The sequence below is a fragment of the Myotis daubentonii genome, chromosome 6, assembly GCF_963259705.1.
Source record: "Myotis daubentonii chromosome 6, mMyoDau2.1, whole genome shotgun sequence".
NCBI classification, from domain to species: domain Eukaryota; kingdom Metazoa; phylum Chordata; class Mammalia; order Chiroptera; family Vespertilionidae; genus Myotis; species Myotis daubentonii.
In genome coordinates this window covers 83,082,825-83,110,724 of record NC_081845.1, presented here as the reverse complement: position 1 = coordinate 83,110,724, position 27,900 = coordinate 83,082,825, and the positions used below count along the sequence as shown (strand labels likewise).

The following is a 27,900-nucleotide window of genomic DNA, read 5'->3' as shown; positions in this document are numbered from 1 at the left end:
AAACTGTTTTTGAAAGAGTAAAATCATAAATCCTACCCTTAACCTCACACAGAGCCACATACTTCGGTTTTAGAAAAAAGGCCTTTCTTTCCCAAAATGTCAGCCATGTTTTATAACATAGGATAATAGTGGATATTTACAATTAAAAATCCATGTCCACAAGGGAAGGTTTGATCGTTTGATCTACTTACACAACACACTTAAAAAGTCAGAAAATTCTGAAATGGAAGATCTCCAACAGAATCTTTACTCTGATTTCCAAGAATACTTACACTAAATCAAGTTTGTCTCTTCAAGTGGGAAACTTCATTTTCTGGAAAATGCTTGTACACAGACAACCTCATTCTCCAATCATTTCAAATCAAGGAGTTAACCACTTTCATTCACATTCTTATAACACACGCATAATAATTCCATCCTCTGTGGAATCAATGAGCAGGATTCAGAGGGCCAACACAAAATTACCTTTCTTATAACTGCTGCAGTTCTTGGATGAAAGCTATTTTTAGAATATTCATCCAACTTCAGGAGAGATAGGGATGAAACAGAGCTTGTGCTGTTTAGAGAAAGGTGAATTATGTTGTTGGCATAATAGGGGAAGATAATTTGATAATTTCTTTTTTTTATGACATCTGTTTTCTAGCCCAAGGGATATCGCCTGCAATCACTGTTCCTAACACCACTTGTTTTGTTAGAGAGACCTGTGAGTCGCAGAGGACAAGATTTGATTCAACACAGTCTCATCTACCACCTTGTCATCAGTACCTCCAAAGTTAGCCAGTCATAGAACAGGCCTTTCTCCTCCTGCTCTGTGAGCCAAGAATAAAACCAGCTACAAGTTTCAACCACTTCAAAACGTCAGTCACAAGGGAGCCATGGACATATTTTGGGCTAATGCCACAGAGCCCATGTTTCAGGAGCAGGAAAGCCTTACCTTGCTCTCTTCTCCTTCAAACACTGACTGGTGAACGTTGCATGCAAACAGCGAGTTGGGGAGGTCGTTGAAGTCGGTGATCGCTTGGAAGGCTTCTTCCGCGAAGCACTGAGTTACAGCCCAGTCCCTGTCTATGCAGCAGAGCAAGAACAGTCCTCCATCGTCTGCGATGTGCCCTTCCTGCCCCGGGTTCCTCATTCCAATGAAGTAAGAGTCTCCCCTCATACCTGAGGATGCAAAGCCAAACACGTGTCAGAGTAGAATTTGATGATTCCTTAAAACTTGGTGTTCAGGTCACAGCACTGGAGAGTCTGGGGCAGAGCAGGGGAGGAGGATCAGGAGGACAATCAGGGGCTATTGGAGACCCAACAAGTTCATGTTATCCCCTTGACCGCTGAGTCACAATTTCCCATACAGCCCTGCTTCTTGGCAAGAACCAGTCAGTATTATGGGATGAAAAAAATCCAAAAACAATCCTTCAAAAGGAGTTGGAGGCCAGGGGCTCGAGCCTAGGTGCTACTGTTTACTAGAGGCGGGACCTGGGGAAGTTACACAGTTATCTGAGCCTCTGCTTCATTATAAGAGTCAAATGGACTCAAACAGAAAAACATGTGCGCAAGAGCTTTGATATGTTCGTTACATGATGAATTTATACACCACCACCACCAATGCTTAGACTTTATTGAGTTCCCGGAACTGTTCTATGATTTACATGCATTGAGTTACCCATCTAACCTTCACAATAGTCTATGAGATGGGTTCCAATATTATCTCCATTTTACATTTGGGAAAACTTGGGAACAAAGCAAGGTAAGAAACGCTTACAAGGTCAATGGCAGGACTTGGATTCAAACCCAGGGAGTCTGGCAACAGAGCTCACTTTTCTATAACTTAGAAATGAAGCAGATCAAAATTAGTGCAAGTCTATAGTTAAGGCAGTGCAATCTACTTCGTTTCCACCTGAATCCTGATTACAGTTACTCTAATAATTAACAGTTTACCCACTATGAGGACTCTCACACACACACATCTTCTGCATGGGATGCTTACTCTAAGTAATTTGTGAACCTTGGATCTTGAAAAATCAAGTACTATTTTGGCTCATCACCCCCAACAGGAAGCTTTCTAGTATTAAGCTCATCTGTGTTCCATAATTTTATTTCCTCACTCCTTACATTCAAAATTCTACCCAACTGCAACCAGTTGGAAAGTTTGTTTTTTTCCCCATTTTTTGATACTAGTCTATAATGCAGTACATTTTATCCATCTCCCCTAATACTTCAAGGAAGAGTCCCTACATTTTTCTTTGGGGGCCTATCATAATAATATATTCAAATGTCAATATTTAGAGGCCTAGAAGGCCATACAACTTGCCCATGGGTATGCAGGTAAGACTGACAGGCAGTTATGATGTGGCTCCTGGATCATCTTCTGTAAACTCCTTTTCCCTAACCCCAGCATTGCACAGCCTCAGAGTAAAGAACAGAAAGGTGCTACCATGAGATGTCACTCAGTCCTCCTGACGTTTAAACACAAAGTCTGGATCCCCGAACCAAAATAAGTTTCTGCTTATATTTCTCTTGAACTCTGGTGATGAGGTTATGATTTTTGTTTTTATTTTTCTTGGACACAAAAACCCAAATGGGACCCTGATAAGCAGTATTTGATGACAATATAAATAATGCATTATATATAAAATCTTGGTCCTGGTTGGGACAGAGCCAAAAATTGGAAGAATTTGAAGTAGTAACTCTAAAACCAGGTCACTGTAATTATGGTCAATAAAAATCTTATTCTATATAAAATATAATAAAACCATTCCCATATTCTAAAGTTCTTAAAACTCCAATTAATGCAATATGTTATGTGTGGGAATCAATAAAATATTTATTCTAAATAAAAATATGGTACGCATTTTAAACTTTGTTTTGTTCTGTGGTTAATCCAAAATATATGAATATTTTTAACTAGAAGGAAAAACTTCAATGAAATACTTACATGTATTTATTTTTCTTTATATTCAATTATACTGTCCCCTCAATATTTTAGTATAATATGCATAATGGCCATCATTTATTATTAGAGTACTAGGGGCCTGGTGCACGAAATTTGTGCACTGGGTGTGTGTGTTGGGGGGGGGGGGGGAGAGTGTCCCTCAGCCCAGCCTGCCCCCTCTCACTGGGAGCCCAGAGGCGTTGACCCCCATCACCCTCCAATCGCAGGATCAGCCCCTTGCCCAGGCCTGACGCCTCCGCCAGAGGTGTCAGGCTTGGACAGGGGACCCCTATCTCCCCCCGATCACTGGCTCTGGCCCCCGCCCAGGCCTGAGGCCTCTGGCCCAGGAATCATGCCTGGGCAGGGGACCCCCATCTCCCTCTGATCGCTTGCTCCACCCCCCGCCCAAGCCTGACGCCTCTGACCCAGGCTTCAGGCCTGGGCAAGGGGACCATCATATCCCTCCAATCCCCAGCTCCGCCTCCCACCCAGGTCTGATGCCTCGGCCAGAGGAGTTGACCCTCATCACCCTCCGATCACCAATCACCGGATTGGCCCCTTGACCAGGCCTGAGGCCTCCGGCAGAGGTGTCAGGCCTGGGCAGGGGACCCCCAGCTCCCCACGGTTGCAGGCTCCGCCCCTGCCCAGGCCTAACGCCTCTGGCTGAGGCGTCCGGCTCGGGCAGCAGGGACCCGCAGCTGCAGCGGCCCTGCGATCGTGGGCTCTGCTTTAGGCCCAGGCAAGGGACCCCTAGCTCCTGGGACTGCCAGCTTCGACCGACCGTGTCCAGCTCCCATCGCTGGCTCCACCCCTACTTCCTGCTATCACTGGCCAGGGCGGAAAAGGCACCTGATTCTCCGATCATGGCTGGGGGGCAGGGCAAAGGCGGCCCTGGGGCCGCCTTTGCCCTGCCCCCCAGCTCTTAGCTCCCCCCTGGGTTTCCGATCACTGTCAGTGGCAGGGGGCTTCTTCCTGCTTTCCCTTTCGCCTCCCTGCATTGTGCCTACATATGCAAATTAACCGCCATCTTGTTGGCAGTTAACTGCCAATCTTAGTTGGCAGTTAACTGCCAATCTTAGTTGGCAGTTAACTGCCAATCTTAGTTGGCAGTTAACTGCCAATCATAGTTGGCAGTTAATTTGCATATAGCCCTGATTAGCCAATGAAAAGGGTATCATCGTATGCCAATTACAATTTTTCTCTTTTATTAGTGTAGATAGTTATTTTAATAGTGAAAATAATAACTAAGAGCATTAAAATAGTATTATTTTTGATAAATGGATTATAGAAAAATTTTTAGATAATGAAGTCATAATCATCTAGTGGCATGAAACATAGATATTAAGTATCAATTCTGACTTTACTTTTAATCCTGTCCCTCTTATTTACAAATTTTTAAGTTAATCAAAATGGGTCCCAAAATGTTATTAAACAGGTCTGAGAATGTTGCAATTATTCTTTTTCAAAAAGAATTAAAATCTATTGCTGAACAAATTAACTAAATAGATCAAATAATAAGCCTCACTCAGGACTCATTTTAATCTACTTAAATGGTCTTAACTTCTGTTCTAAATTGTAACAATAAGATTATCTTCCTGAGACTTTATTTTAAGCTAATTACTTTCAGTAAAGATTTAAAAGGTGAATGCATTTTGGCAAACAATCTATTCTATTTCTATGGAGAAGTATTTGTGAAGTCAGAGCTTTGAACAAAGAAACTCTAACTTCCAGCTCCATTACTGACTCACCTCATAATTTAGAAAAGTCAACTGATCGTCCTATGACTCAGTTTATTCCTATAAAACAGAGTAGGAAGAGGCGGAGGTGTGAACTAGGGATGGAAGAAGTACTCAAAATCAGCATTCACCACTACATAAAAGGCTATGCAACATGAAATCCTATAAAGAGACACCATTATGATAATCTCAGAGCAAGACTATTATTCTTTGGTATGATCACTCACTTTTAGTAAAGCCAAATATGCAGAAAGAAAGGGAAATTCTGAAGATTAAAAGAACTCCCTAATAAAGAAATGCAAAGGTCCTACCATCCAAAACTAGTTTATCTTTCTAAATTAATTTTAAAACTCTTAAATATTGTGAAATATCTTTTGAGGCAACAATTGCCTCATATTACAAGAAGACCGACATGTGTTGTCCTTATTTCTAAATCTGAGGTTGGTTATTCAAGAGAAAAGAGCTGCCTTCGGCTCAAGGGGCAACTCTTCTGGGAATTCTCCCAACCTGCCCCACGGCCCATGAAGGTGGCCTCCTTGCTTTGTCCCTCAGTGACCTGCACAGCCTTCTCTCACGGAAGCGCCCTCACTGTGACAACTGTGTTACTGTACTATGTCTCAAACATAGATGGATATTGGTGGACATTTCCTTAGAGCAGAGGCTGGACTGTCTTCATCAGTGTGTACATTACACTTCACTTTCAGCCTGGTTCGTATAGAAAGCCCTCAAAATGATGTCTGACTGAATTAATGAATTCTGTAAAAAGGAGTCACTTTCAGGAAAAAACAGACCATCGAATGAGATATAATGGCCGATTTGAAATATGGACACTAATAATATACTATTTATTTCAAATGTATATACATGAATAATGGAAAGCACCCAATCATTTCAATTCAAGGTTTGGTCTATGTAATTTTATAAATCAAAGATAGCAAGAATTATTCAAAGGATTCCTCTCGCTAAAGTTTTTAAAAATCTGTGCAGTATAATTAAAATAACATTTATGGTTTTGATTACATGAGTTCACTAAGAAAAAAAACTGAAAAAAATCATAATGATATACAAAAGGAAAACAAAATTACACGCTAATTCTACTATACAGAGAAAACTCTGCTAATTACACCATAACCCTACTATACAGAGAAAACTTTGCTAATATTTTGGTATAGTCAGTTTCGGTGCCTTTCTCACCTGTATAATTTTTTTAAATAAAATTGAGATTTTTCCACTTAGTATTTGGCTTCTTTCAGAAAACATGGATATAATCAAGAGCAGTTCCCTCTATCATTATATATTCTGTGAAACATTCATTTTAACAGCCACATAGGAACCCAGTGCCATCGTTATTTCACCATTCTTCTGTTCGACTTTTGGAAAGCATATATTTCCAGCATCACATGCATTAGGAAAAGGAAAACCACTCTCCACTTTAGTAGCCTCCCCTGGGAGAACCTCAAAATGTCTTTCTATGCAAAGAAGAGACATGTTATGAAACACTGGAGAGAGCCCTGGGGGTGTACTTGGGTTCTAGTCATTGTGTAAACTGGTGCCTCCTGGCTGTGGGTTTCTTGTCAGCAAAATGGAGAAACACTGAGGCCTTGTCTACTGTGTGACCATCAAATGAAATGAAGCAAGTGAACGTCTTCTGGAGCCTCCAAGATAATATTTGAGTGAGAGTTATTTATTACCATGTGTAGGCTTGTCAAGAGCAAGTCAGTAGTGGAGGAACCTGCCACTACAGAGAGGCTGCCATCTACTTCTGGCAAGTGTGTAACTAAGTTTCCAACTTCCAACGAATGCGCATGAGGGTTAGAACCATATCATTAAAATGAGGAACGATTAGAGATACCCCTTGAATATTTGATATGAGCCTAGTTGGAGATCCCATTAGAAGGGAAATATATTCCTTAGAAAAAAAAGAAAGTAATTAACATAAAAGAAACAAAACAACCATGCCTCTCCCCAAGACACCACCAACAGGATAGATTATTTAAATGTTACAAAGTTAGTGGCACTGAGAATATGAATCTGACCCCCTTTAATGGAGAAGGAAGCCTGGAGAGAGGAAGATTTTTTTCTTTTTTTATAAATTTTATTTATTGAGAGAGAGTGAGAGTGAGAGAGAGATTTGTTGTCCCACTTATTGATGCACTCATTGGTTGATTCTTGTATGTGCCCAGACCGGGGATAGAACCCACAACCTTGGCATATTGGAATGATGCGCTAACCCAATCGAGCTACTTGGCCAGGGCAAGAGTTTCAACTATTTCATTACCTTTTTATAATGTGAAAATGATTTCATCCAAGATCGTCAGATAACCTAAAAGCACTTATGAATGGAACATTAATGAAACATTAAAATTGAGACAGTATGTTTCCTACTGTTAAGACTAGCCACCTGAAACATAAAAATGCCTGTTCAGTGTCAAAGAAATAGTGATTGAATAAATGGTTGTTGTGTAAAGAGTAGATAAATGTTCTCTCCCCCAATAAACTTGGATGATCTAGATATTACTGGGTTTCTACACGTGGAATTAATCTTTCCAAAACTCCCTACTTCCATTCCTAACATTTATATGGTATAATTAAACTCCAGGAAGGGACCTCAAAGAGACATCTGATTCTGTTGGGTATCAACATTGTCACAATGTTGACAATATGCATGAGTTTCAGAACCCTAAAACATTACATTTTTCTAGGAATAGGGTAGAACTCATGAAAGTGGGGAGCTGTGCATTGGCTCATATGAGTTCTGGTCTAGAAAGTCTTAAGCTGCATATAAAAGGGGGGATTGCTAAGCCCAGGAGAATGGCAAAGAGCCATGACAAGAAAAATAAAATTGTAAACATCCATGGAGATGCTCATCCTAGCTTCACTATCAAGTAAAATCACCCCATAAATAGTGAGATGTGTGATCTGTAAAAAAGGCTATTGCCACACTGGAAGGAGTGGGTGGTGGTAATCTCATCTTGAGTTTCCTCATATGTAGAAAGCATCAAGGCCAATTCTGAGTACAACCCACTACAGGAAAATTGGCAATCTTTCTAAGGGGACGATCCAATCTTATTGAGAGGCCAAGGGTCATGTCATCTAAGAAACAGGTGCATGGGAAGACACAGCAGAAGGAAGCATAGGAAAGACGTCTCGAGCGAAATCACAGTTGCTTTCAAATTCTGGAAGAGGAAATAAAATTTTTGTGTATGGCGTTTAGGGAGTAGAAGTCTAACCAGAGAGAAAGAATTCAATTTAATAAAAGGAGCGATGGATCTTTTAAAAATTAAAGTTAAAGTAGAAATGTCTGGCCTCATGTCTAAGGGAGTAACTTGTATAGGTGCTCCATGGAGCAAGTAACAACTTTGTCTGGCAGAATGTCACAGAGGGAATCCAAGGACCAGGGAGATGGGTGGTTGGCATTTCCTAAGGTGTCTTTTCACCTTGAGATTTTTATCTTTCCAGCATTGCAAGAAGATACACAAGAAAAGAGACCTCTCTTTATCTCTGGGCTTGAAGATCCTCAAGAAAGGGGAACATATAACCTTTAACAAAAGCTTTCTCCAGTGTTGAAACCTTTAAATTGATGCTCATAACAAACCTGCCTATATTTTTCATCTTCCAGGTTATTCAAACTAGAACGTGAGATTTTTAAAAATAGGAAATAATGATCCACAAAGGGAGAAAAATGAGCAAAACATACAAAAAGCAACTTAAGTTTGGGTTTATTTTTCCTTAGACAAAAGAATGCTAATGATTTAATTCATCTGCTTTTAAAATTAAGAACAGGAACCTAAAACTTTTGCAATAAGGACAACAAAACAGCAACAAATATGCCTTGAATCCATGTTAAAGCCAGCCAGGAGGATAAATAAGGAAATAGGATAAATGGAAATGATTAATGAATAATTCATTATGAGTTTAAGTTCAATTTTAATTGGAAAACAAGTAAATGGATTATGAGAGATTAGTTAGTGTGGAGGAACTGAAAGACTGTAGTGTCAGCTTGAATATTAATGTAAAACTAGGAATGCAATATAGTATTAATTAGCAGTAGAGAAGATATCGCAATAGCTATTTTTAGGTTGAATATAAAGTTAAATGAATCAAGTTGAAAGTTTTAAGCAAGTTAAACTTCTTCTGTGTTTAAAATTTCTTTCTCTCTAAAATTAAGTGATTCTTTCATGATACCTGGGATAAAGCAAGCCTATTAAAAGAAAAAGTGTATATGAATAGCAATACTCTTTTTCCCATTAAATCATTTAACCAGATTTCAGTTTTCGTCTGGCTTTTGGGTGAGGTCCTTTTGACACTTTTTGGTATTTTAATATGTAGACCCTCTTAGGAGTAAGCCAGACCTTATACTCACTTTGTCCTTCTAACAGGGAAATTGAAGTATAATATTAGTAACCAAAAACCATCCCAACCATCCTGAGATACAAAGGAGAGTCATGATATTCTTAGGTTGTGCTCCATAGAAATCTGTTAGAACTCTTGCTGAAATATAATGGAACCTATTTAATGCAACTGCAGAATTTTCACATCATGCTATTCTTGATACCATATGGGATTGGTATTGAAAGAAACAGGACCAAGCAGTTTTCAACTCATAGATTTCAAAGGAAATTATCCACATTTCTCATTCACGGCTCCCTTCAGGACACCTCTGGAGCCACTGCTCCACCTTAAGCTCCCCTAGGATAATATTTCAATTATCCATGTATTGACACTATTATTTTTCCATGTATAAGACACTATTTTCTAAAATCCTTAGACTGAAAATTGAGGGGCATCTTATACACGGAAGTCAGCCGAGGAGAGAGCCGAGTGGGTGCATAGCTGCCCATACTTGTCAAACAGGCTTCCTCCAATGACGAGCCTTAATGTTACTGACGTCAGCTGATGCCATAATTGGAGGTGGAGGTGGAGAGTGCACAGATGCAACAGGAACCAGAGCATTCTGAGCCCATAAAGATGTCAAAAACTAAAAATATAAATACTGGTAAGCAATTCTCTTACTCTGCAAAATCAAATGGAATGTAATCAGCTATGCAAAAAGAGCATAGAAATAGGGCTGCAGAGGGACAATTTGGACCTCCTCCCACTGAGTGTATGATCAGACAGTGGAGAAAACAGGAAGAACAACTCATTGAGATGCCAAAAAAGAAGAAGGCCTTAAGAGGAAAGCCAGAAAAATGGGCAAACTTGGAGCAAAGGCTTAAGACTTGGATTATGAAGCAGCGCCAGAGTGGCTTATGTGTGTCAACCACGCTTATTCAATGTCAGGCAAGAATGTTTGCAAGTGAAATGAACGTTGTTGATTTTACAGGAAAGGCAAAATGGTGCTTCAGTTTCATGAGGAGAGAAGGGTTGGCCACGAGAACACGAACAAAGTTAGCTCAGAAAATGCCACCAGTTTATGAGGATGATCTCACATATATAGACAGTGACTCAGAAGAAAGCAGTGATACAATAGAAGTTGAAGAAACTGATATGCCTGGAACTAATAGTGATGAAGAAGAGAGCAGTGATGCAACAGAGGCTGAATAAAGTGATACGCTGCAAATCATAGTACTGGTATGTAAACATTACCTGCGGTAATTACTCAATAAAAATGTGTTCTGTTTTATGTTTAAAATATTGATTTCTTAATTTTTGGTTGGAAAAGTGGGGGGGTTTTATACACAGAAAAGTAGGCTAATACAATTCCCCAAGAAAGCAGCTTTTTATAAAGTCTTATAAAGTTGGGGGTGGGGGGGAGCAAGTTGTTTCCATCATCTCCTTTTGCACTGGGTTCTACAGCTGTGATGGGACTACAAATTCTCCCAAGGTGTAATGTCTTTACCCCTGTAGGGGTTTAATGCCCATGTTCTCCCAAAAAGAGTTACAACTCCTGTATATTCTTCCATTTGACAAAATAAAAAGGAAAGGAAGACCCTCAAATTTATCCAGCATCATACAAGACAAACTGGACATTTGTATTCCATTCCCACAAACCTGACATCTTCAAGAAAATGTGATTCAAACAAGTTTGCTTCACGAGAAGTGAGATAGAGGAAATATCATATATATATATATATATATATGCCTAATATGCAAAATGTCCCCTCAGAGTTGGACTGGGAGACAGGGAGTTCGATTGCTCACTATGATGTGTGCTGACCACCAGGAGGGCGACATGGAAAGAAGGAAGGCCCTAGCCGGCAGCCGGAAGGCCCCGATTAGCCGTGATCGCTGGCCAGGCTTAGGGACCCTACCTGTGCACATTTTCATGCACCGGGCCTCTAGTCTTTTATGAAGGATATGAACATGAGGAAGTTGTTCTTAAAGACAGAAAAATATTTCTACAAAGATTAACTTAAAATGAAACATAAGTTCATTATATGAAATGAGCAAAAACTTTGGTCATTGTATTAGTCAAGGTCCAGTAGGAAACCGAGGGCATGCTCAAACACAACTATTTAAAAGGGTTTAAAAAGAGACTGTTTACAAAGGTGTGGTGAGGCTATGGAAACTCACAAATAATAGTGCAAAATCCTGGGCTGGTGCTACCACAGGCCTGAAGAGGGGAGAGGAGGGAAAGTGTTTACAGAGCAGGGAGACATGGAGGGTTGAGCAGGGAAGTAGGTTGCTGCCGAAAACTATGCCTTTTGGAGGTAATGATTATTTTAAGATGGTTATTTTCAAGAAACAAGACTCAGAAAAAACATTTGACCTTATCCCTAACTGCATAAAAGAATTTAGATAGAGGGCTTGCTCCAGGAAGAGAGAGAGCTATCATCACAGGTTATGGGAGTTTTATATGAACTAGTGTGTGATAGACAAGGAGGAACCTAGCAAGGTCCCTTGGATCAAATCCTGTGTCCCATCACTAAAGATGTCTCAGCAAACATGTGCTTAACTACATTTGCTTTTCCATCTCCATGTGAATTGCCTTCCTACCCTTTGAAGTCCAAACCACAACTTCTTTTTTTAAAATATACATTTTTATTGATTTCAGAGAGGGAGAGGGAGAGAGACACAGAAACATCAATGATGAGAGAGAATCTTTGATTGGCTGCCTCCTGCACGCCCCACATTGGGGATCGAGCCCACAACCCAGGCATATGCCCTGAGCAGGAATTGAACTGTGACCTCCTGGTTCATAGGTTCATAATCAACTGCTGAGCCATGCCAGCTGGACAAAACCACAACTTCACCACGTCATGTAAGCCTCAACTGCCGGATTTATTCTAAGGTTCCATATTCTTATGGATCCCCGTGTGTGCATATGTAATAAATTTGGTTAGTTTCCTCTGTTTATCTGTCTCATGTCCATTTGATTAACAGACCAGCCAGAAGAACTTGGAAGAGTAGAAGGAAAATTACTTTACCTCCCCACAGCTATGATGAGAGGGTTCCCTGACAGACCTTTGGTTGAGGGGTATAGCCAATCCACAGTGGCACCACAAAGAGGGTGCCAGAGGAATAAATACCTTTCTCTCTCTCTAATCTGCTGGCACCTTCCATCAGCCAAACCAGAGGGCAAGGGAGCTGCAATGTGGAATCCATGGGTCAGCTGCTGGGGCACAGTACAGAACAGAAAAGGCTGGAGGGAGTTTTTCTGGGATCAACTAGAAACTTCACTTCTAACTGGCTAACGGTCTAGAAATTTCATATGTCAATTTCAATGGAACTTGATTTTAAAATTTAAACCATTTGTAAGGTCACAGCTCAACTAGAGCCTACGTAATGTGGCCACAGAGTCACCATTTCTGACTATTTTCCTCCCCCACTCCCCTCCCTGCTAAGAACAAAAAGAGTGGAAGGGGAAGGAGAGGCTCTGTGTGGTACCCTCTGCCTGCACTATCTGGAGCGTGTATTCTTGAGCCCAATATGGAGGCAGAAGACCATCCTTTCATTTGCTGCTGTAAGAAGCTTAAAGAAAGTCCCATGCCTCTGGATGAGACAAGTAATTATATGCAAAACAACTTTTCACAGGAGAATGACACTTCACAAGTGAACAGCAAAGCAGGCGAAGGTTGCTATGGTAGCCAAAGTAAGATTTATCCTGTCATCTTTCACCTTCGGTTGTCAGATGGTACACAGAGCACATCAGGAGAAATAGAGTGAAAAGGGAAAAGAGGAGGGAGTGAGACATGCAGCACCTTTGAGGAAAATCAGTTAAGAAAATTCAATTTATTTCTAGTAAGAAAAAAGCCTGACTAGAAGGCTGTCTGGAGGGTCAGGGGTGGGGTGGATAGATGGTCAGAATCATCAGAAGGCCGAGGAGGCAGGTTTCACTTCCCCTGATAAAATTAGCAGATCATATTGGCTTCATTGTAACGGTTTTTAATGCAAGAGAAAAAAGAAAGAAAAGAGAGAGTCAGTGCCCAGCACACAGTATGCTACTTCCCCCCTCAACTACAGCTATAAGTTCATGTCACTTCCACATTCAAAATCTTCTATAACTCACTAAGATCAATCAAATTCAATAAAAACAGTTCTTTAGCCCAGAAAACCAAGACATCCCCAAGAAGATTATAGAATTCCTATCCAAGTGTGTCTCCTCTTTCATTAGTCCTGAGAAAAAAGCTCGTCCCAAAAGCATCAAGTTCCAGCTCTGTCAAAAGTGATAACAACAGCAACAGCGGAAAACAATTACTGAGTCTTTCTTTGTTCTGAGGACTTTATCTGCATCAAACTTATAGATGGTTGTATGGCCTGGACCAGCTGCTCAAGTCTTCCTCCCTTCCCAGCTTTTCCCCTGCTAACCCCCATCCCCACCTATCAACACTCCACTCATCCTGAAAGCCGCTGCCTTCAGACCTGACTCAGCTTCAGCTGCACAAGGTGAGATCACCGCTCTCGTGGACTCCATCGTCTCAGAACACTTCGTTTTGCCTCTCCTTGTACTTTTCTTATTCTTACCTTCCACTCAATGTTGAGAGCAGGAGCTGTGTCTTCCCCACCTGGATAACCCTAGTAGCACCTAAATAGGACCTTCATACCCTTGGAAGGTAGCCTCTGACATTTCTTGAATGGAATGAAATTTAAGGAGTTCTGAATTTAATTCTCAGCTTCCCAACGCACTAGCGCTCTGATCTTGGGCAAGTTACTTAACTTCTCTGTGGTCAGTTTCCTTGCCCATAAGGTAGGCATAAAAAAGAGCGTATCCCTTAGACTGCCGTTTTGAGGATTGAATAGCTAATACAAATACAGTGGGGCCTTGACTTACGAGTTTAATTCGTTCTGAGACGCGCTCGTTAAGGAGCTCGTTAACTCAAATTACTCTATCAACCCAATGCAAAAAATCTGCCGAGAGGCAGCTGGTATCTCAAAAAACTCGTTAGTCGGAACACTCGTAAGTCAAGGCCCCACTGTAAGTCACTTTGAACAATGACTGAGACACGCTGTAAGTGCTCCATAAATGATAACTATGATTAGCATTGACCACCTTAGTGCTCCACAGAGCAACTCCATAACTATGTCTCACGTGACACAGGAGCTCTTCTTCTCTTTCCTAGAGTCTTCAGTCTTTTTACAGGTAGAGAGGCATAGAGTATAGAGGAAAGTAAAGTGGGCTTTGGTCTGAATCCTGGCACAGCCACTTTCTAGCTGTGTGCCTTTGGACATGTTACTGAACATCTCTGGGCAGTGTATGCAATATGGGAACCATATGGTACCGACTTCATAGAGCTGGCATATGGATTAAATTAGTTACACATCCTCCCCCCAGTCCAAAAATCCACCAATTTTTGCTGGGCACACTATTTTTCAGCTCTTTAGAAGAGGTGGTGTTCCCACAGTGAGAACTGCAAGAACTTTGAAGTCAGACAGTCCCAGACTGAAATCCCAGCTCCCCATCCATTGCTGGCTGACCATGAGGAAAAGACCAACTAGTGGTGGCAGCTGGGCCCTGGACCCCAGGTCTGAATCCTCCTTACACAACCATTTTACCTGGTAATTTTAAGCAAGTTGGTTTCACTCACTCAGCCTCCGTTTTTAGACCTTTAAATCAGGACTATTGAGAGGTCCAACTGGGATCATCCTGGTCAAAAACTTGGTCCAGAGGTCAGCAGCCATGATCACTCAGAGAACTCTAGCACGTGCGATGACCACTGGCTTTCCCTCGTTAATCTTATGATCAGTTGCACCTTAACTGCTCACCTGTACTTAGATAATTGTTTACTTTTCAGAAAAATATATTCTGCATTAGCCCCAGGGTTTGACATAACTTTGACATAAATATCAGGACTTCCCTTGTGTTTTCTCAGTCCATGTGCTTAGCTTTCGAGTACTTTTCCTGGTTCAGACTTAAAGTTGTACTTGCTATTCTCTTTCCTTTCAGCACCATTCTCCACCTGAGATAGAAACGCCATCAGTGGTTAACCAGAGACTCCAGGGTACTTCACAGGAAGGTTCTCACCCCACCACCAGCCAAGCGTCCTCCTGCCTGGGAGGGCTGCCCAGTGCCTCTTTCTGCTCTCCTCTCTGCACATGTGTTGTTATTCACAACATTTGGCAAAGCGAGCCCATTTATTGACGTTTTCACATCTCCTCCCATATGTTGAGCATTCTTGCTTCTTCCTGTAATGGCTGGCACCAAGCACAGATCTTGATCTGTGGTGTTGGCAAAACAAATGGAATATAACACCAGCAGCCTCTACCCAGAGCTATGGCTATTCTCTCATTCTCTTATTTATTCTCTCTCTCTCTCCAAATAGACACCCCATAGCTTTGCTCACCTTTGATTATTTCTTTCTCAACTATGTGACTTTCTGAATCAGAGATTTCCATTGTCTCCTGCTAAGTTAAATCTAGAAGGTAGCACATTCTCACCCTTCCTTTCCTTATCATACAATGCTAGGGTAATTCACCAATTCACTGTTTTTTTAAATGAATAAATAAATAGTAACTACATAATTTTTCTGGCTTTATTAAGATACAATTGACATATAACATCATGTAAGTTTAAGGTGTACAATGTGATAATATGATACATTTATATATTACAAAATGATGACCACAACAGAATTAGTTAACACCTCCTTCACCTCACATAATTACCATATCTTTTCGGAGTAAGAACATTTAAGATCTAGTATCTTAGCAACTTTTGAGTATATAATTCAGTCTTGTTAACTATAGTTACCACACTATACATTAGATCCCCAGAATTTATCATCTTTTAACTGGAATTTTGTACCCTTTAACTAGCATCTTCCCATTTCCCCCAGCCTCTGGCAACCATTATTCTACTCTCTCTATGAGTTGAGCTGTTCTAGACGCCACATATAAGTGAGGCCATACAGTATTTGTCTTTCTCCATCTGACTTATTTCACTTAGCATAATGCCCTCGGGGTCTATCCATGTTGTCACAAATGGCAGGTTTTCCTTCTTGTGATTGAATAGCATTCCAGTGTGTGTGTGTGTATGTGTGTGTCTTCTTTATGGATTCATGTGTAAATGGACATGGGTATATTGGATGGAAATTAAATCAGTATCTCAAGGCAATATCTGCACTCCCATGTTCATTGCATCATTAATCACAATAGCCAGGATAGGGAAACATTCTACATCACTAGTCCACTCTTGACCTGGAAGTCAGTCACAGCACTGATTGCTTTAGGTCATTTGAAAATCCCTGCCTTCCTTTTATATTCCTTGATTAAAGTTGTTCCTTCTCTTTCCCTCTTTCTTTCCTTTACCCTCTCCCTCTCCCTCTCTCTTTCAAGCTTACAATCACAACATCGGGTAGGTTCCTACAGGAGCAAATGCTGGTTGGACTTTAGCATTGCAAACCAGATCCTCTCCTCTCTACATGGAGCTGCCTGCCCTCAGCCTGTTCAACCAAGAGCCCCAATGAGAAGCCAACGCAGGCTGCGCAGTTTTCCTCCACATCGTCAGAAAGTCACAATTCAGATGACCCATAATTCATCCCCCACTTCTGGTACCATGTGTTGTTTACAAGAAAGAGCTGAACAAGATTCTAGCTTAGAAAAAGAAAAAGAATAAAACCTTTATTAAAGTCCTTCCTGGCCTGTTGCAATTGGGACCAGTATTCTAAGGGGCCAATTCCCCTCATCTTTCATTCCTCCAACAACTGATCAGGGGCCAGCTCATGAGGCTAGAATCCATGTTGGTGGTAGGTTTTCCGGGGAAGACCCACAGAGGGCGTAGGGGGAGAGACTGAGCCAGTGGAGGGAACAAGTTGGAGCAGCCAAGTGAGTTGGATCACTTGTGTACCTTTGAGAAATGGTGGCAATCTTCTCTCTACATTGTCAGGCTCTACACTGACTTATGCCAAAGACCATGCTTGAAAGGAAGTGGAAGGAAAATATACCTCATCTTCTACTTGTCCAAAAGAGCAGATGGAAACACTTGAAACTTTGACACCATGACAATCAAGATGGCCGCTCCACCGCTATAATCTGCAGACTCCTGACAAAGACAACTAGAATAGTATGAGGAGCCTGCCCACACCCCACATGATATTGGAAGCCCTTTACACCAGAGGAGAAAACTAGGGCCCTTCACCTTCCTGCTCTCCTAACCAGTCCCAGCACCATTCCATATGCTTAACTGGAAAAACAGCAACACAATTGAAGCTTCTTGTTCATAAAGATGTGAAAGATTAGTGCCAACCACTGGGTCCTGAAGCCCAATTCAGTACCAGGAATGGGGCAGCATGAAAGATAAGAAACATTATTTTAAGGTAGCTTATCTTTTTGAGAAACTACTGTATTCATATAGTTACCTAATAGCTCTATGTTTCAGATGACAGTGTTTGTCACATAGCAGATACTCAAAAACATTTGTTACATGAATCTAGATTGTTCTCTATTTTCCCTCTTTCCACCAGTTCACTTACTTTCTCGTCTTCTCCATTATTAGTTTTCTTATTGCCCTTCTTCCATTAGAATCTTAATGTACAATTATCTCAAATACTAAATATGAAGCATTAGTAAGTGTATGGGTCTTTAAAAAGGATGTGGAACATGCATAATATGAGGGTAAACAAAAGCAAGTCTAGTTGACTATGTAAACATGGGTTGCCCTTGGTTAGAAGCTGTCCTCAACATGTTCAGCTTAATCTTTGCTCCCTTCCTTCCTGGTGTTCTCACCCCTCAGCACATTTAAGCACAGTTATCCTTCCGGATATTCTACCAGTCTACTGAAACTCCTGTAGTGTGACTATAATATCGGCATCTGTTATTTTCTATGTTTTACAAAGGGACATCAGGAATGTGTGTCTGAGAGGGGGAAAAGGGTGAGCCATGTAGATATCTGGGAAAAGGCTTGCCAGGTAAAGAAGCTGGCAGAAAAAAAGGCTGTACAGGAGGAGGAGCTTGGCAAGTTGGAGTCATCTGTGCTATGTGGTGGGGAAGGGAGGGTGGTAAGAAATGTGTTCAGAGGAAAGCGGGAGACTGGGACATGTAGCACCTAATGGGCTGTGAAGAGGACTTTGCTATCTGCTCTGGGATGAGAAGCCACTGGTGATTTTGAATAAAGGAATTTGACAAGTTAATTTATGCTTTAAAATAATTTCCCTGGTGGTTATTTGGAAAATAGACCAAGACAGCAAGGGTAGAAGGGGGGAACAATTAGGAAACTATTGACAGTAATCAGGCAGGAGGTGTTGGTGACAAGAGACCAGAGAGGTAGCAGTTGAGATTATGAGATTCTGGATATTTTTAATGTACTAGCAGCATCTGTGGATGAATTGGATATGGAGTAGGGAAGGATCAAGGATAATGCCAAGGTTTTGGCCTGATTACCTAGAAGCACAAAGCTGCCATTTACCAAGATGGGGAAGACTAACAGAGGGGTAGATTTGGAGGAACGAAATCAGTTCGCTTAAGGACACATTGAAGATTCCTATGATTCACCTAGGGCAGTGGTCGGCAAACTCATTAGTCAACAGAGCCAAATATCAACAGTACAATGATTGAAATTTCTTTTGAGAGCCAAATTTTTTAAACTTAAACTATATAGGTAGGTACATTGTTATTAACTTAATTAGGGTACTCCTAAGGCTTAGGAAGAGCCACACTCAAGGGGCCAAAGAGCCACATGTGGCTTGTGAGCCGCAGTTTGCCAACCACGGATATAGGGGATGAGCAGTTGGTGCTCCAAGCCCAAAGTTCAGGGGACAGGGGGTGACATAAATGATACTTAAAGCCATGGGACTGAGTGCGGGAGTTGAGGAAGAGAAGAGGTCCAAGGTACAAGCCTGGAAACACACGAGCATTTTACAGAAATAACAATGGTAGCATCCCCTGGGTGTGTTGTAAGGAGTCAATGAGATGGTCCACATAAAACACTTAAAACAATACTTGGAGTCTTCTTGCACAATCAGTGACCACACACACACACACACACACCTCTTACCACCTGTTAGCCCCTGTCTCTACCACAGCCCATCCCAGTTCCTGCACCTGGTGGAAGTTTTCAGAGTGCTCAGCAAGGGAAAGGGGGTGGGAAAAAGGAAATCTTGTGTACCCCGTGAAGACCAGAGGGAAAAGTGTGCTGGCTTGTATTCTAACCTGTAATTCTGAACATTTTCCCACAGCAATATAAACAGTTTATAAATATCTCAAACCAGAAATCCAGTACTTTATCTCAAAAACATCGTGCATAGATAGAATAGCCTTTTGGCCTAGCCTGAGGACCTGGTCATAATTTATGATGTTTCCCTGAGAAAATACAGTCCAAATCGCAAACACTTCAATAGAAACCTACATTTAAGAGGAAACAGGTTGCTTCCTTACATAAAAGCACACATATATAAATTCTAACGATGGATGCATGGGACTTCCTTTTAATAGTAACTTTCAGGCCCTAGCTGGTTTGGCGCTCAGTGGATACAACATCAGCCTGCGGACTAAAGGGTCCCAGGTTCGATTTGCAGACTCGATTCCCAGGAGTGGGCATGCAGGAGACAGCCGATCAATGATTTTCTCTTATCATTGATGTTTCTATCTCTCTCCATCTCCCTTCCTCTTAGAAATAAATAAAAATATTTTTTTAAAAAATAGTAACTTTCTGTAACATATAAGCTATATTTTAGATTCTCAACTATGACTACAAAGTCCATTTATAGTCCCTTTGTAGCGCCTGTGTTAGTTTACCTTGACATATCTGTCTGTGATCCTCCACACTTCATTCCCCTGTGCTCAGCCAGGCAGCAAATAGATTACTGAAAAATTTTAACTCCAAGATAAATTCCCCATCATGCTCTATTTCCCCACCATAGCCTTTATCTTGCAGTATTATAATTATTTAATTGCCTCTTCCCAATGAACTCTGCAAATGCTGGGGTGTGTCTATGTTCTTCACACTGCACTTCCAGAACTCAGCATAGGATCTGGGATCTGACACTTAGTAGAGAATCACTAGAATTTCTTGAACGAATGGGGAACTCGAAACTCAACCTTGGTCCTAGCCCACTCCAAACTCATAAGTCTCCTGGAAAAAAAGAAATCCAGGGGTTTCTTCCAAATGAGTGAAGCCAATCAATTTGAGAAAAAGGCTATAGGAACATTGGGCCTCTTCTATACAATGAGGTATGGGGATCTGCACCCAGAGCAGAGCTCTTAGGGTGGCTTCTGGAAGCCCAGAGAGAAGACAAGCCTTCATAGGACTAGCCTCAGGGCTGCCTAAGAGGGCCAAGCTTAAGCTCCCAATCTCTAGTTTTCCAGAAGATCATGCCATAAATGACAATGTGATTTCCCTAGGCCACAGCCCTGAACATATATATATATATATATATATATATATATATACATATATATATATATATATATATATATATATATATATATATATATATACACTAGAGGCCCGGTGCACAAAAATTTGTGCACTCGGGGGGAAGGGGGGGTCCCTCAGCCCGGCCTGTGCCCTCTAGCAGTCTAGGACCCCTCAGGAGATAACAACCTGCTGGCTTAGGCCTGCTCCCAGGTGGCAGAGGGCAGGCCCAATCCCTAGGTGCAGCCCCTGGTTGGGCTCAGAGCAGGGCCGATTGGGGGTTGGGGCACCACCCCCTGTCACACTCAAGGCAGGGTCGATGGGGAGGTTGTGGCGCGATCCCCTGTCACGCACAGAGCAGGGCCCATCAGGGGGGTTGGGGCTCCGTACCCTGTCATGCACAGAGCAGGGCCCATCAGGGGGTTGGGGAGCTCCCTCCTGTCACGCACAGAGCAGGGCCCATCAGGGGGTTGAAGAGCTCCCCCCTGTCGCTCACAGAGTAGGTCCGATAAGGGAGTTGGGGCACCGTCCCCTGTCAAACACAGAGCAGGGCAGATCAGTGGGTTGGGGCGCTGCCCTCTATCACCCGCAGAGCAGGGCCAATCAGGGGATTGGGGTGCCGCCACTGTCACACTCAGGGCAGGGCTGATGGGGAGGTTATGGCTCTACCCCATCACACACAGAGCAGGGCCCGTGGAGGGGCGAGGGGGGTTGGGGTGCCGCACCCTGTCACACACAGAGCAGGGCCAATCAGGGGGTTGGGGCGCCGCCACTCTCACACTCAGGGCAGGGCCGATGGGGAGGTTATGGCTCTACCCCGTCACACACAGAGCAGGGCCTGGGTGGGGGGGGGGGCGGGTTGGGGTGCTGCACCCTGTCACACACAGAGCAGGGCCAATCAGGGTGTTTGGGCGCTGCCCCCTGTCATGCTGATCCCGGTGCCGGGAGGCCTCTCGGCTCTGCTGATCCCGGTGCTGGGAGGCATATTACCCTTTTACTATATAGGGTAGAGGCCTGGTGCACTGGTGGGTGCCAGCTTGTTTGCCCTGAAGGGTGTCCTGGATCAGGGTGGGGGTCCCCACTGGGGTGCCTGGCCAGCCTGGGTGAGGGGATGATGGCTGTTTGCAGCTGGTCACACACCCTTCAGGGTGGGGGTCCCCACTGGGGTGCCTGGCCAGTCTGGGTGAGGGACTGAGGGCTGTTTTCAGGCTGGGGGTGACTGAACTCCCAAATGCTCCTTTTTTCCTTTTTTTTTTTTTTTTTATTCTGGGCCAGCTTTAGCTTGAGGCTTGGTTCCAGCTCTTAGGCCTCCGCTCCTGAAAGTAGGTTTCTGGCCTTTGCTTACAATGTTGCGAATCTGCTGGCTGAAGTCCGGTGGTATTTGTTACAATGTTTGAAACTGCAGGCTCAGAGGCCTGCAGCCACAGGCGGGGAACATTGGTTTCCTCCAATGATCCTCCGTCACTGAGGCAAGCAAGCCTCATGTTAGTTTCAAGCTGCCTGGCTGCTGGCCGCCATCTTGGCTGACAGTTAATTTGCATATCTCACTGATTAGCCAATGAAAAGGGTAGCGGTCATACACCAATTACCATGTTTCTCTTTTATTAGTGTATATATATACATATATATATATAATAAAAGCGTAATATGCAAATCGCCCAAACGGCCGAACAGCTGAACAACCATCGGGAGGACCTTCCAGGCGACCTTCTCTTTGAAGCTGGGGCTGCGAGGGCCAAGGCAGCAGCCAGGGTGGCTACGAGGGCCTACCCTTGCATGAATTTCATGCATCAGGCCTCTAGTATATATATATATATATATATATATATATATATATATATATATATATATATATATATTTCAGACAGGAAAGGAGAGGGAGAGAAAGAGAGAAACAACAATGATGAGAAAGAATCATTGATCAGCTGCCTCCTGCATGCCCCACACTGGGGATCGAGCCCACAACCTGGGAATGTGCCCTTGACTGGAATCGAACCTGGGACCCTTCAGTCCACACAGTCCTGAACTCTTAGGAGACACATTTTAGGACAGTTTAATTAGCTACATGCATATATGCTTGTCTGTTTCCATAGCTATGTTGACACATATATTCATGTGTCCTCCCATTAATTTGCAAAAATCCTAAAGCATACCCAGGCTTTCCTCTCCTTTTTCCCTAGTACACTGTAAAGTACTCTATGATGATCAATTATGATCCTGCCCTATATCTTCTCAATAGCAAAGATTACATTACATACACACACACACACACACACACACACACACACACACACCTATCTCAATATTCAGCATACAATAGGCATTCAATAAATGTCTAGTGAACTGAATTGTTTAACAGGCTGCCTATTTTTAACTGAGCTAGTTTTTCCTTCTCTTTATTATTTTTAATGATAAACTAGAATTTATAAACTACCAATAAAATCTCATAATTCAATGGGCTGAACTCTTCCATATCACTGCCAGGGACCAAATACTAATAACAATACAACACAGAATACCTCAGTGGCAGAGCGAATACAGTCTATGCTCAGCCAGTTGATGGCCTCAGTAGTATTTTCACAGATGAAACCACATGTTTCATAGAAAACTTGGAACTTTTTTAACCAGATAATTGTCAGATCAATCACTGAAATATTTTTTTTAGCATGTAATGAAACTCCTGGGTAGCATTTAGGTCTGAATTTATAATTTATTTAAAATATCCATGGGGATTAAGCCACTTCTTTTCCTCTAATTTCATTCTTTAAGGGCATTCTTTACATAATTCTTCATGAAAAGAATAAGCATGAATGTACAAAACAGAGATAATACTGTTACTTTTTAGTATTACCATACTCTTGTATATTCTTCCTTTAAAATGATGTACTGAGAATCTACTGTGTGCACACTCCTGTGATGCCTTTGAGATGATTTAAGGTGGACAGAAAGACTCACGTCTGAGCAGGTGGTAGAGGGGAGGCATCACTATTGCACAAGGATACACAGGCCTGGGTGGAGGGAGCCATGAGATGAGCACCAGAAGAGATGAATGGGTTGTGCTCCCGGGATCCAAAGGAGGAAGGGGTCCAGCTGGAGGTGGGCATCAAGAAATCACTCAGTGGTAGAGAACAGATGGTAAGGAGACTGAGGACATTCAGAGAAAGTGCCAGGAGGGCATGAAGAACATTCCAGACTGAGGGAAAATCTTGAGCAAATGCATGAATGAGGAAGGGCTGGGGGGACAATTAGAAAACTACAGTAGTCCGGACTGACTCCTAGGAGAGAGGTAGGGTGAGACCATATTGCTATGTACCTTTCAGAGACATAAAATCTGCTTCTAGCTGATTGGCCCAAGCCAGGGGTAAGGAGGTTGTTGAAGCAGCAACGTGCTATCATCAGAAATTCATTTTCATGAAATTCCCAAGCAGCTCAGCTAAGAGTGAGAGGGTGCTATGGTGGGAAGGCCATCTGAGCAGCTATTAAGAGGGTTCTGCAAGAAGAGCTATGGACTGATCTGTGTTCCCCAAAATTCAGATGTTGAAGCCCTATGCCCCACTTTGACTATACTTGGAGATGGGCCCTTTAGAAGGTAACTAGGATAAATGAAGTCACTCCGTCTATGGCACTTTGCTATGGCAGCCCCAGCTGAAGAGATGATCTGAAAAGTGAGAAGGGGTGAGTGAGGATGGATAAGAAGAATCCTCACAGTAGCATAGGGGGTGGGTTTAAGGCATCCACACAGTGTGAAAGGTGGGGAAGCTCAAGACTATGAAATCACTGTGTTTCCCAGGCCGGGGTCCCATGACCTGAAAAAGAAAAGCTACAAAAAGGAGGAGTGGAAGAAAAATGGCACAGGATGAAAGGGGGAGTAGCCGGGGGAGTAGCCCGGAAAGAACACAGGCGGCGGGTGTGGAATTCCTTTCAAGAACTGATATGCCAAAACCCCCACCTCCTCAGGGGGAAGCCAAGGCTTCTTTTTCTCTAGTTAAACCTATCTGCCTTATTGCGGTAATACCCTTTTTTCTTTTTTGTAAAGCAGGGAGTCTTTTAGACACTCTTGAGGATTACCAGGAATTTGTTTTGTTCAGGTGATATTATTCAATTTCTGACAAATACCAGATGAAAATGACTTTTTTGATTTTCCTCATAAGACTCTCCCAGAAGCTTTGGAAATGTTTCCTCTTGGCCCAGGTAATATGTGAAAACCCTTTATTTCATGGAGGCCGGATGTTAAAGCAATTTTCAGAAGAGAAGAGAAAGAGAGATCTCTCCCTCCCTCCCTCCCTCCCTCACCACCCTCACCTCCCCCTGCACAAAGAAGAGGTCATGTGAGGACACAGCAAGAAGGCAGCTGTCTGAAAGCCAGCAAGGCAACCCTCACCAGGGACCAAATTGTCTGGCACCTTGATCTTGGACTTCTCAGCCGCCAGAACTATGAGAAACTTAAGCCACACAGATGATGGTATTTTGTATGGCAGCCCAAGAAGACATATACTACAAATTCTGTTTCAAGAGGTAGGGTGCTGCTGTATCAAATACACAAAAATATGAACGTGGCTTTGGAATTGGGTAATGGGCGAGGCTGGAAGAGTTTGGAGGTGCATGCCAGAAAAACCTGAGATTGCCGTGAAAAGGCTGTTGGTAGGAATGTGGCTGTCAAAGGTGATTCTGGTGAGAGCTCAGAAAGAAAAGAGGACAGCTAGAAAGCAAGCTTCCATCTCCTCAGAGGCTATTAAATAAGCATGCTTTACCCTTCCACAAAGACAAGAATGACCCTGAAGGTGATTCAGAAATCAGCAGGGTTGCCACCCTCATCATGGCCCAAGGGAAAGACTACTTCCTCCTTGGTTTCAGAGGGCTGGGCCCTGGCAGAGCCACATGGGGGAAGCCTTCCTAGAGAGCTAAGAGGGTGGCACCCCATGGAGCCAAAGGGACAGGGTCACCCACAGAGCCATGGGGGTGACCAAACCCACCCCCCAGTGGGCCCAAAATTAGGCCAAAGATGATTATTCTTGAGCCTTAAGATCTCATGGACTTTGCCTTCCTAGGTGTTGGACTTGCTTGAAAACATCATCTCTTTCTTCTTCCTTTTGGTTTCTCCCTTTTGGGATGGGAATGTCTATCCTATGCCTGTCACAAGGCTGTATTTTGAAAGCACATAACTTGTCTACTTTTATAGGATCACAGCGGGAGAAGAATTTTGCCTCAGAATGATTTGACCTCAAGCCTCACCCGTATCTGATTTAGATGATATAAAGACTTGAACTTGAGACTTTCGAGTTGATGCTGGAATGAGTTAAGACTCTGGGGCTATTGGGATTGAATGAATGTATTTTGCATATGAGGACATGAATGTTGCAGGACAGGGGCAGAATGCTACGGACTGAATTGTGCCCCCGATATTGAATCCCTAACCTCTAGTGTAACTGCGTTTGTAGATGGACCCTTTAGGAGGAAATTAAGGTTAAGTGAGGTCATAAGGGTAAAGCATTAATCTGGTAGGACTGGTGACTTTATAAGAGGAAGAAATCTCTCTCTCTTTCTCTTTCTCCCTTCTTCCTCCCTCTCCCTCCACAGGCACAAAGAGGTCATGCACAGGCACAGAGAAAACATCTCTCTGCCTCCAAAACTGTGAGAAATACGTTTCTGTTGTTTGTTGTTTAAGCCATTCAGTCTACAACCCTCTGCTATGGCAGCCCCAGCTGACGGAAACAGTGAAGAGATGGTAGGCTGGAAAAGGGAGAAGGGTGAGGAAGGATAAGGAGGAGAATCCTCACAGAAGCAGCGGGAGTGGGTTTCAGGAAAGTAAGATGCTCAAAGGCATTCACACTGTGTGAAAGGTGGGGAAGCTGAAGACTATGAAGTCACTGTGCTTCCCAGGCCGGGGTCCCATGACCTGCAAAAGAAGGGCTACAAAAAGCAGGAGCAGAAGAAACATGGCACAGGATGAAAGGGGGCGTAGCCGGGAAAGAACACAGGCAGCGGGGAGTGTGGAATTCCTTTCAAGAACTGATCTACCAAAACCCCCCACATCCTCAGGGGGAAGTCAAGGCTTATTTTTCTCCAGTTAAACCTATCTGCCTTATTGTTTTAATACATTTTTTTTTTGTAAAGCAGGGAGTTACTTTAGACACTGTTGGGGATTACCAGGAATTTGTTTTGTTCAGGTGATATTATTCAATTTCTGACAAATACCAGATGAAAATGACTTTCTTGTTTTTCCACATAAGACTCTCCCAGAAGCTTTGGAAATGTTTCCTCTTGGCCCAGGTAATATCTGAAAAGCCTTTATTTCATAGAGGCCGATGTTAAAGCAATTTTCAGAAAATCCTCAGAAAGCCCTGACAAGCATGTGTCTCGTTAGGAGTTGAGTAACTGCAAAACCTACCTGCGAATCCAGGGCTGCTCTTGACTTAGCATTTCCCCCTGCACTTGGCATCATTCATTCCCAAGCTGTTTTTTTCTATTTCTTTTTCCTCTGCTTCAGCCCAGGTTGCAACAGGGAGAGGCCCCACTTGACCATGGAGTCAACACAGTTTGGGCCCACATTTCATCTCTAGCACCTGGCACACATCTTAAAGGGAGGTCGACAACCACCTGTTAGTACCTGGTCACCTGAAAACCAGGTTGGAGGTGAATGCATTACGCACATAACTGAGAACTCTTTCTCAGGACTCTCTGCCTGTTAGTTGTGGAGGGGAGAAGCCCTGTCACAGCTGCTTCTACAGAAGTCTAAAGAAACAGCCACTGTTATGCCAGATCAGTCGCGTTATATCCAAACTCCCCAAAAGAGGGAAGGATGCACTTTCTTCCCAAACAGAAGGATTTAAAAAATAATGTGAGTTTGAGACAGAAGCCTTTAATACACCTGCCCGAGGGCAGTTCTGACACTGCTACTCATCATATTTGTGCCCACGTGCTATAAAATCATCTCCTGCTGTCCGTTCCTGTTCCACTGCTCCACAGTCTTCCTAAGAATTCATCAGAAGCAATACTAAGAGCTAAGGGTAAATACACTGCCATATAGCACCTCCTCTGATTGTCTGAACTTAACAAGGGTTTCCTTTTCCTTCCCCAAGAGTAACTGATGCACTGATTTTGGACAGACTCAGAGACCTTTCAAACCAGAAGCCTTTCAAATCCCAATACAATGTCATTATCTTCTCTGATTAGATGGGGCTGGTGCCACTTCCTGGCCCACACTGACAAACCTTTACGGACGTGATGAGAACATGATGATGAACCGGGGTGATGCGCACACACAACTGTCAGTTATCAGAATCAGGCCAGAGTGACAGAGAATCCAGAGGCACCTTGATTGACGGGCCCATCAGAGGAGAACCACAGGCAGGGAGAGTTTCACCCAAGGTCAGACCTTACCCTCCCCAGATATCATTTGCAGGTTGAAAGGAAATGTCAGTGCCTAATCCTGAGGAAGACTTGGACAGACCAGACGCCTGGTGGGTCGGGGAGCATTTTTTAAAATATATTTTTATTGATTTCAGAGA

General features: G+C 42.8%; 1 protein-coding gene across 4 annotated transcripts in view; it reads right to left on the bottom strand.

Moving 5' to 3' along the window:
• The window catches only part of RCAN2 (regulator of calcineurin 2), a 254,053-nt gene that overhangs the window by 209,537 nt on the left and 16,616 nt on the right, over positions 1–27,900 (bottom strand). For all 4 annotated transcript variants that reach the window (XM_059701507.1, XM_059701505.1, XM_059701506.1 and 1 more), the window contains exon 2: positions 935–1,161. In XM_059701507.1, the coding sequence (XP_059557490.1) occupies positions 935–1,159 (225 nt within the window). In that variant the 5' untranslated portion in view covers positions 1,160–1,161. The remainder of the gene's footprint in view (positions 1–934; positions 1,162–27,900) is intronic.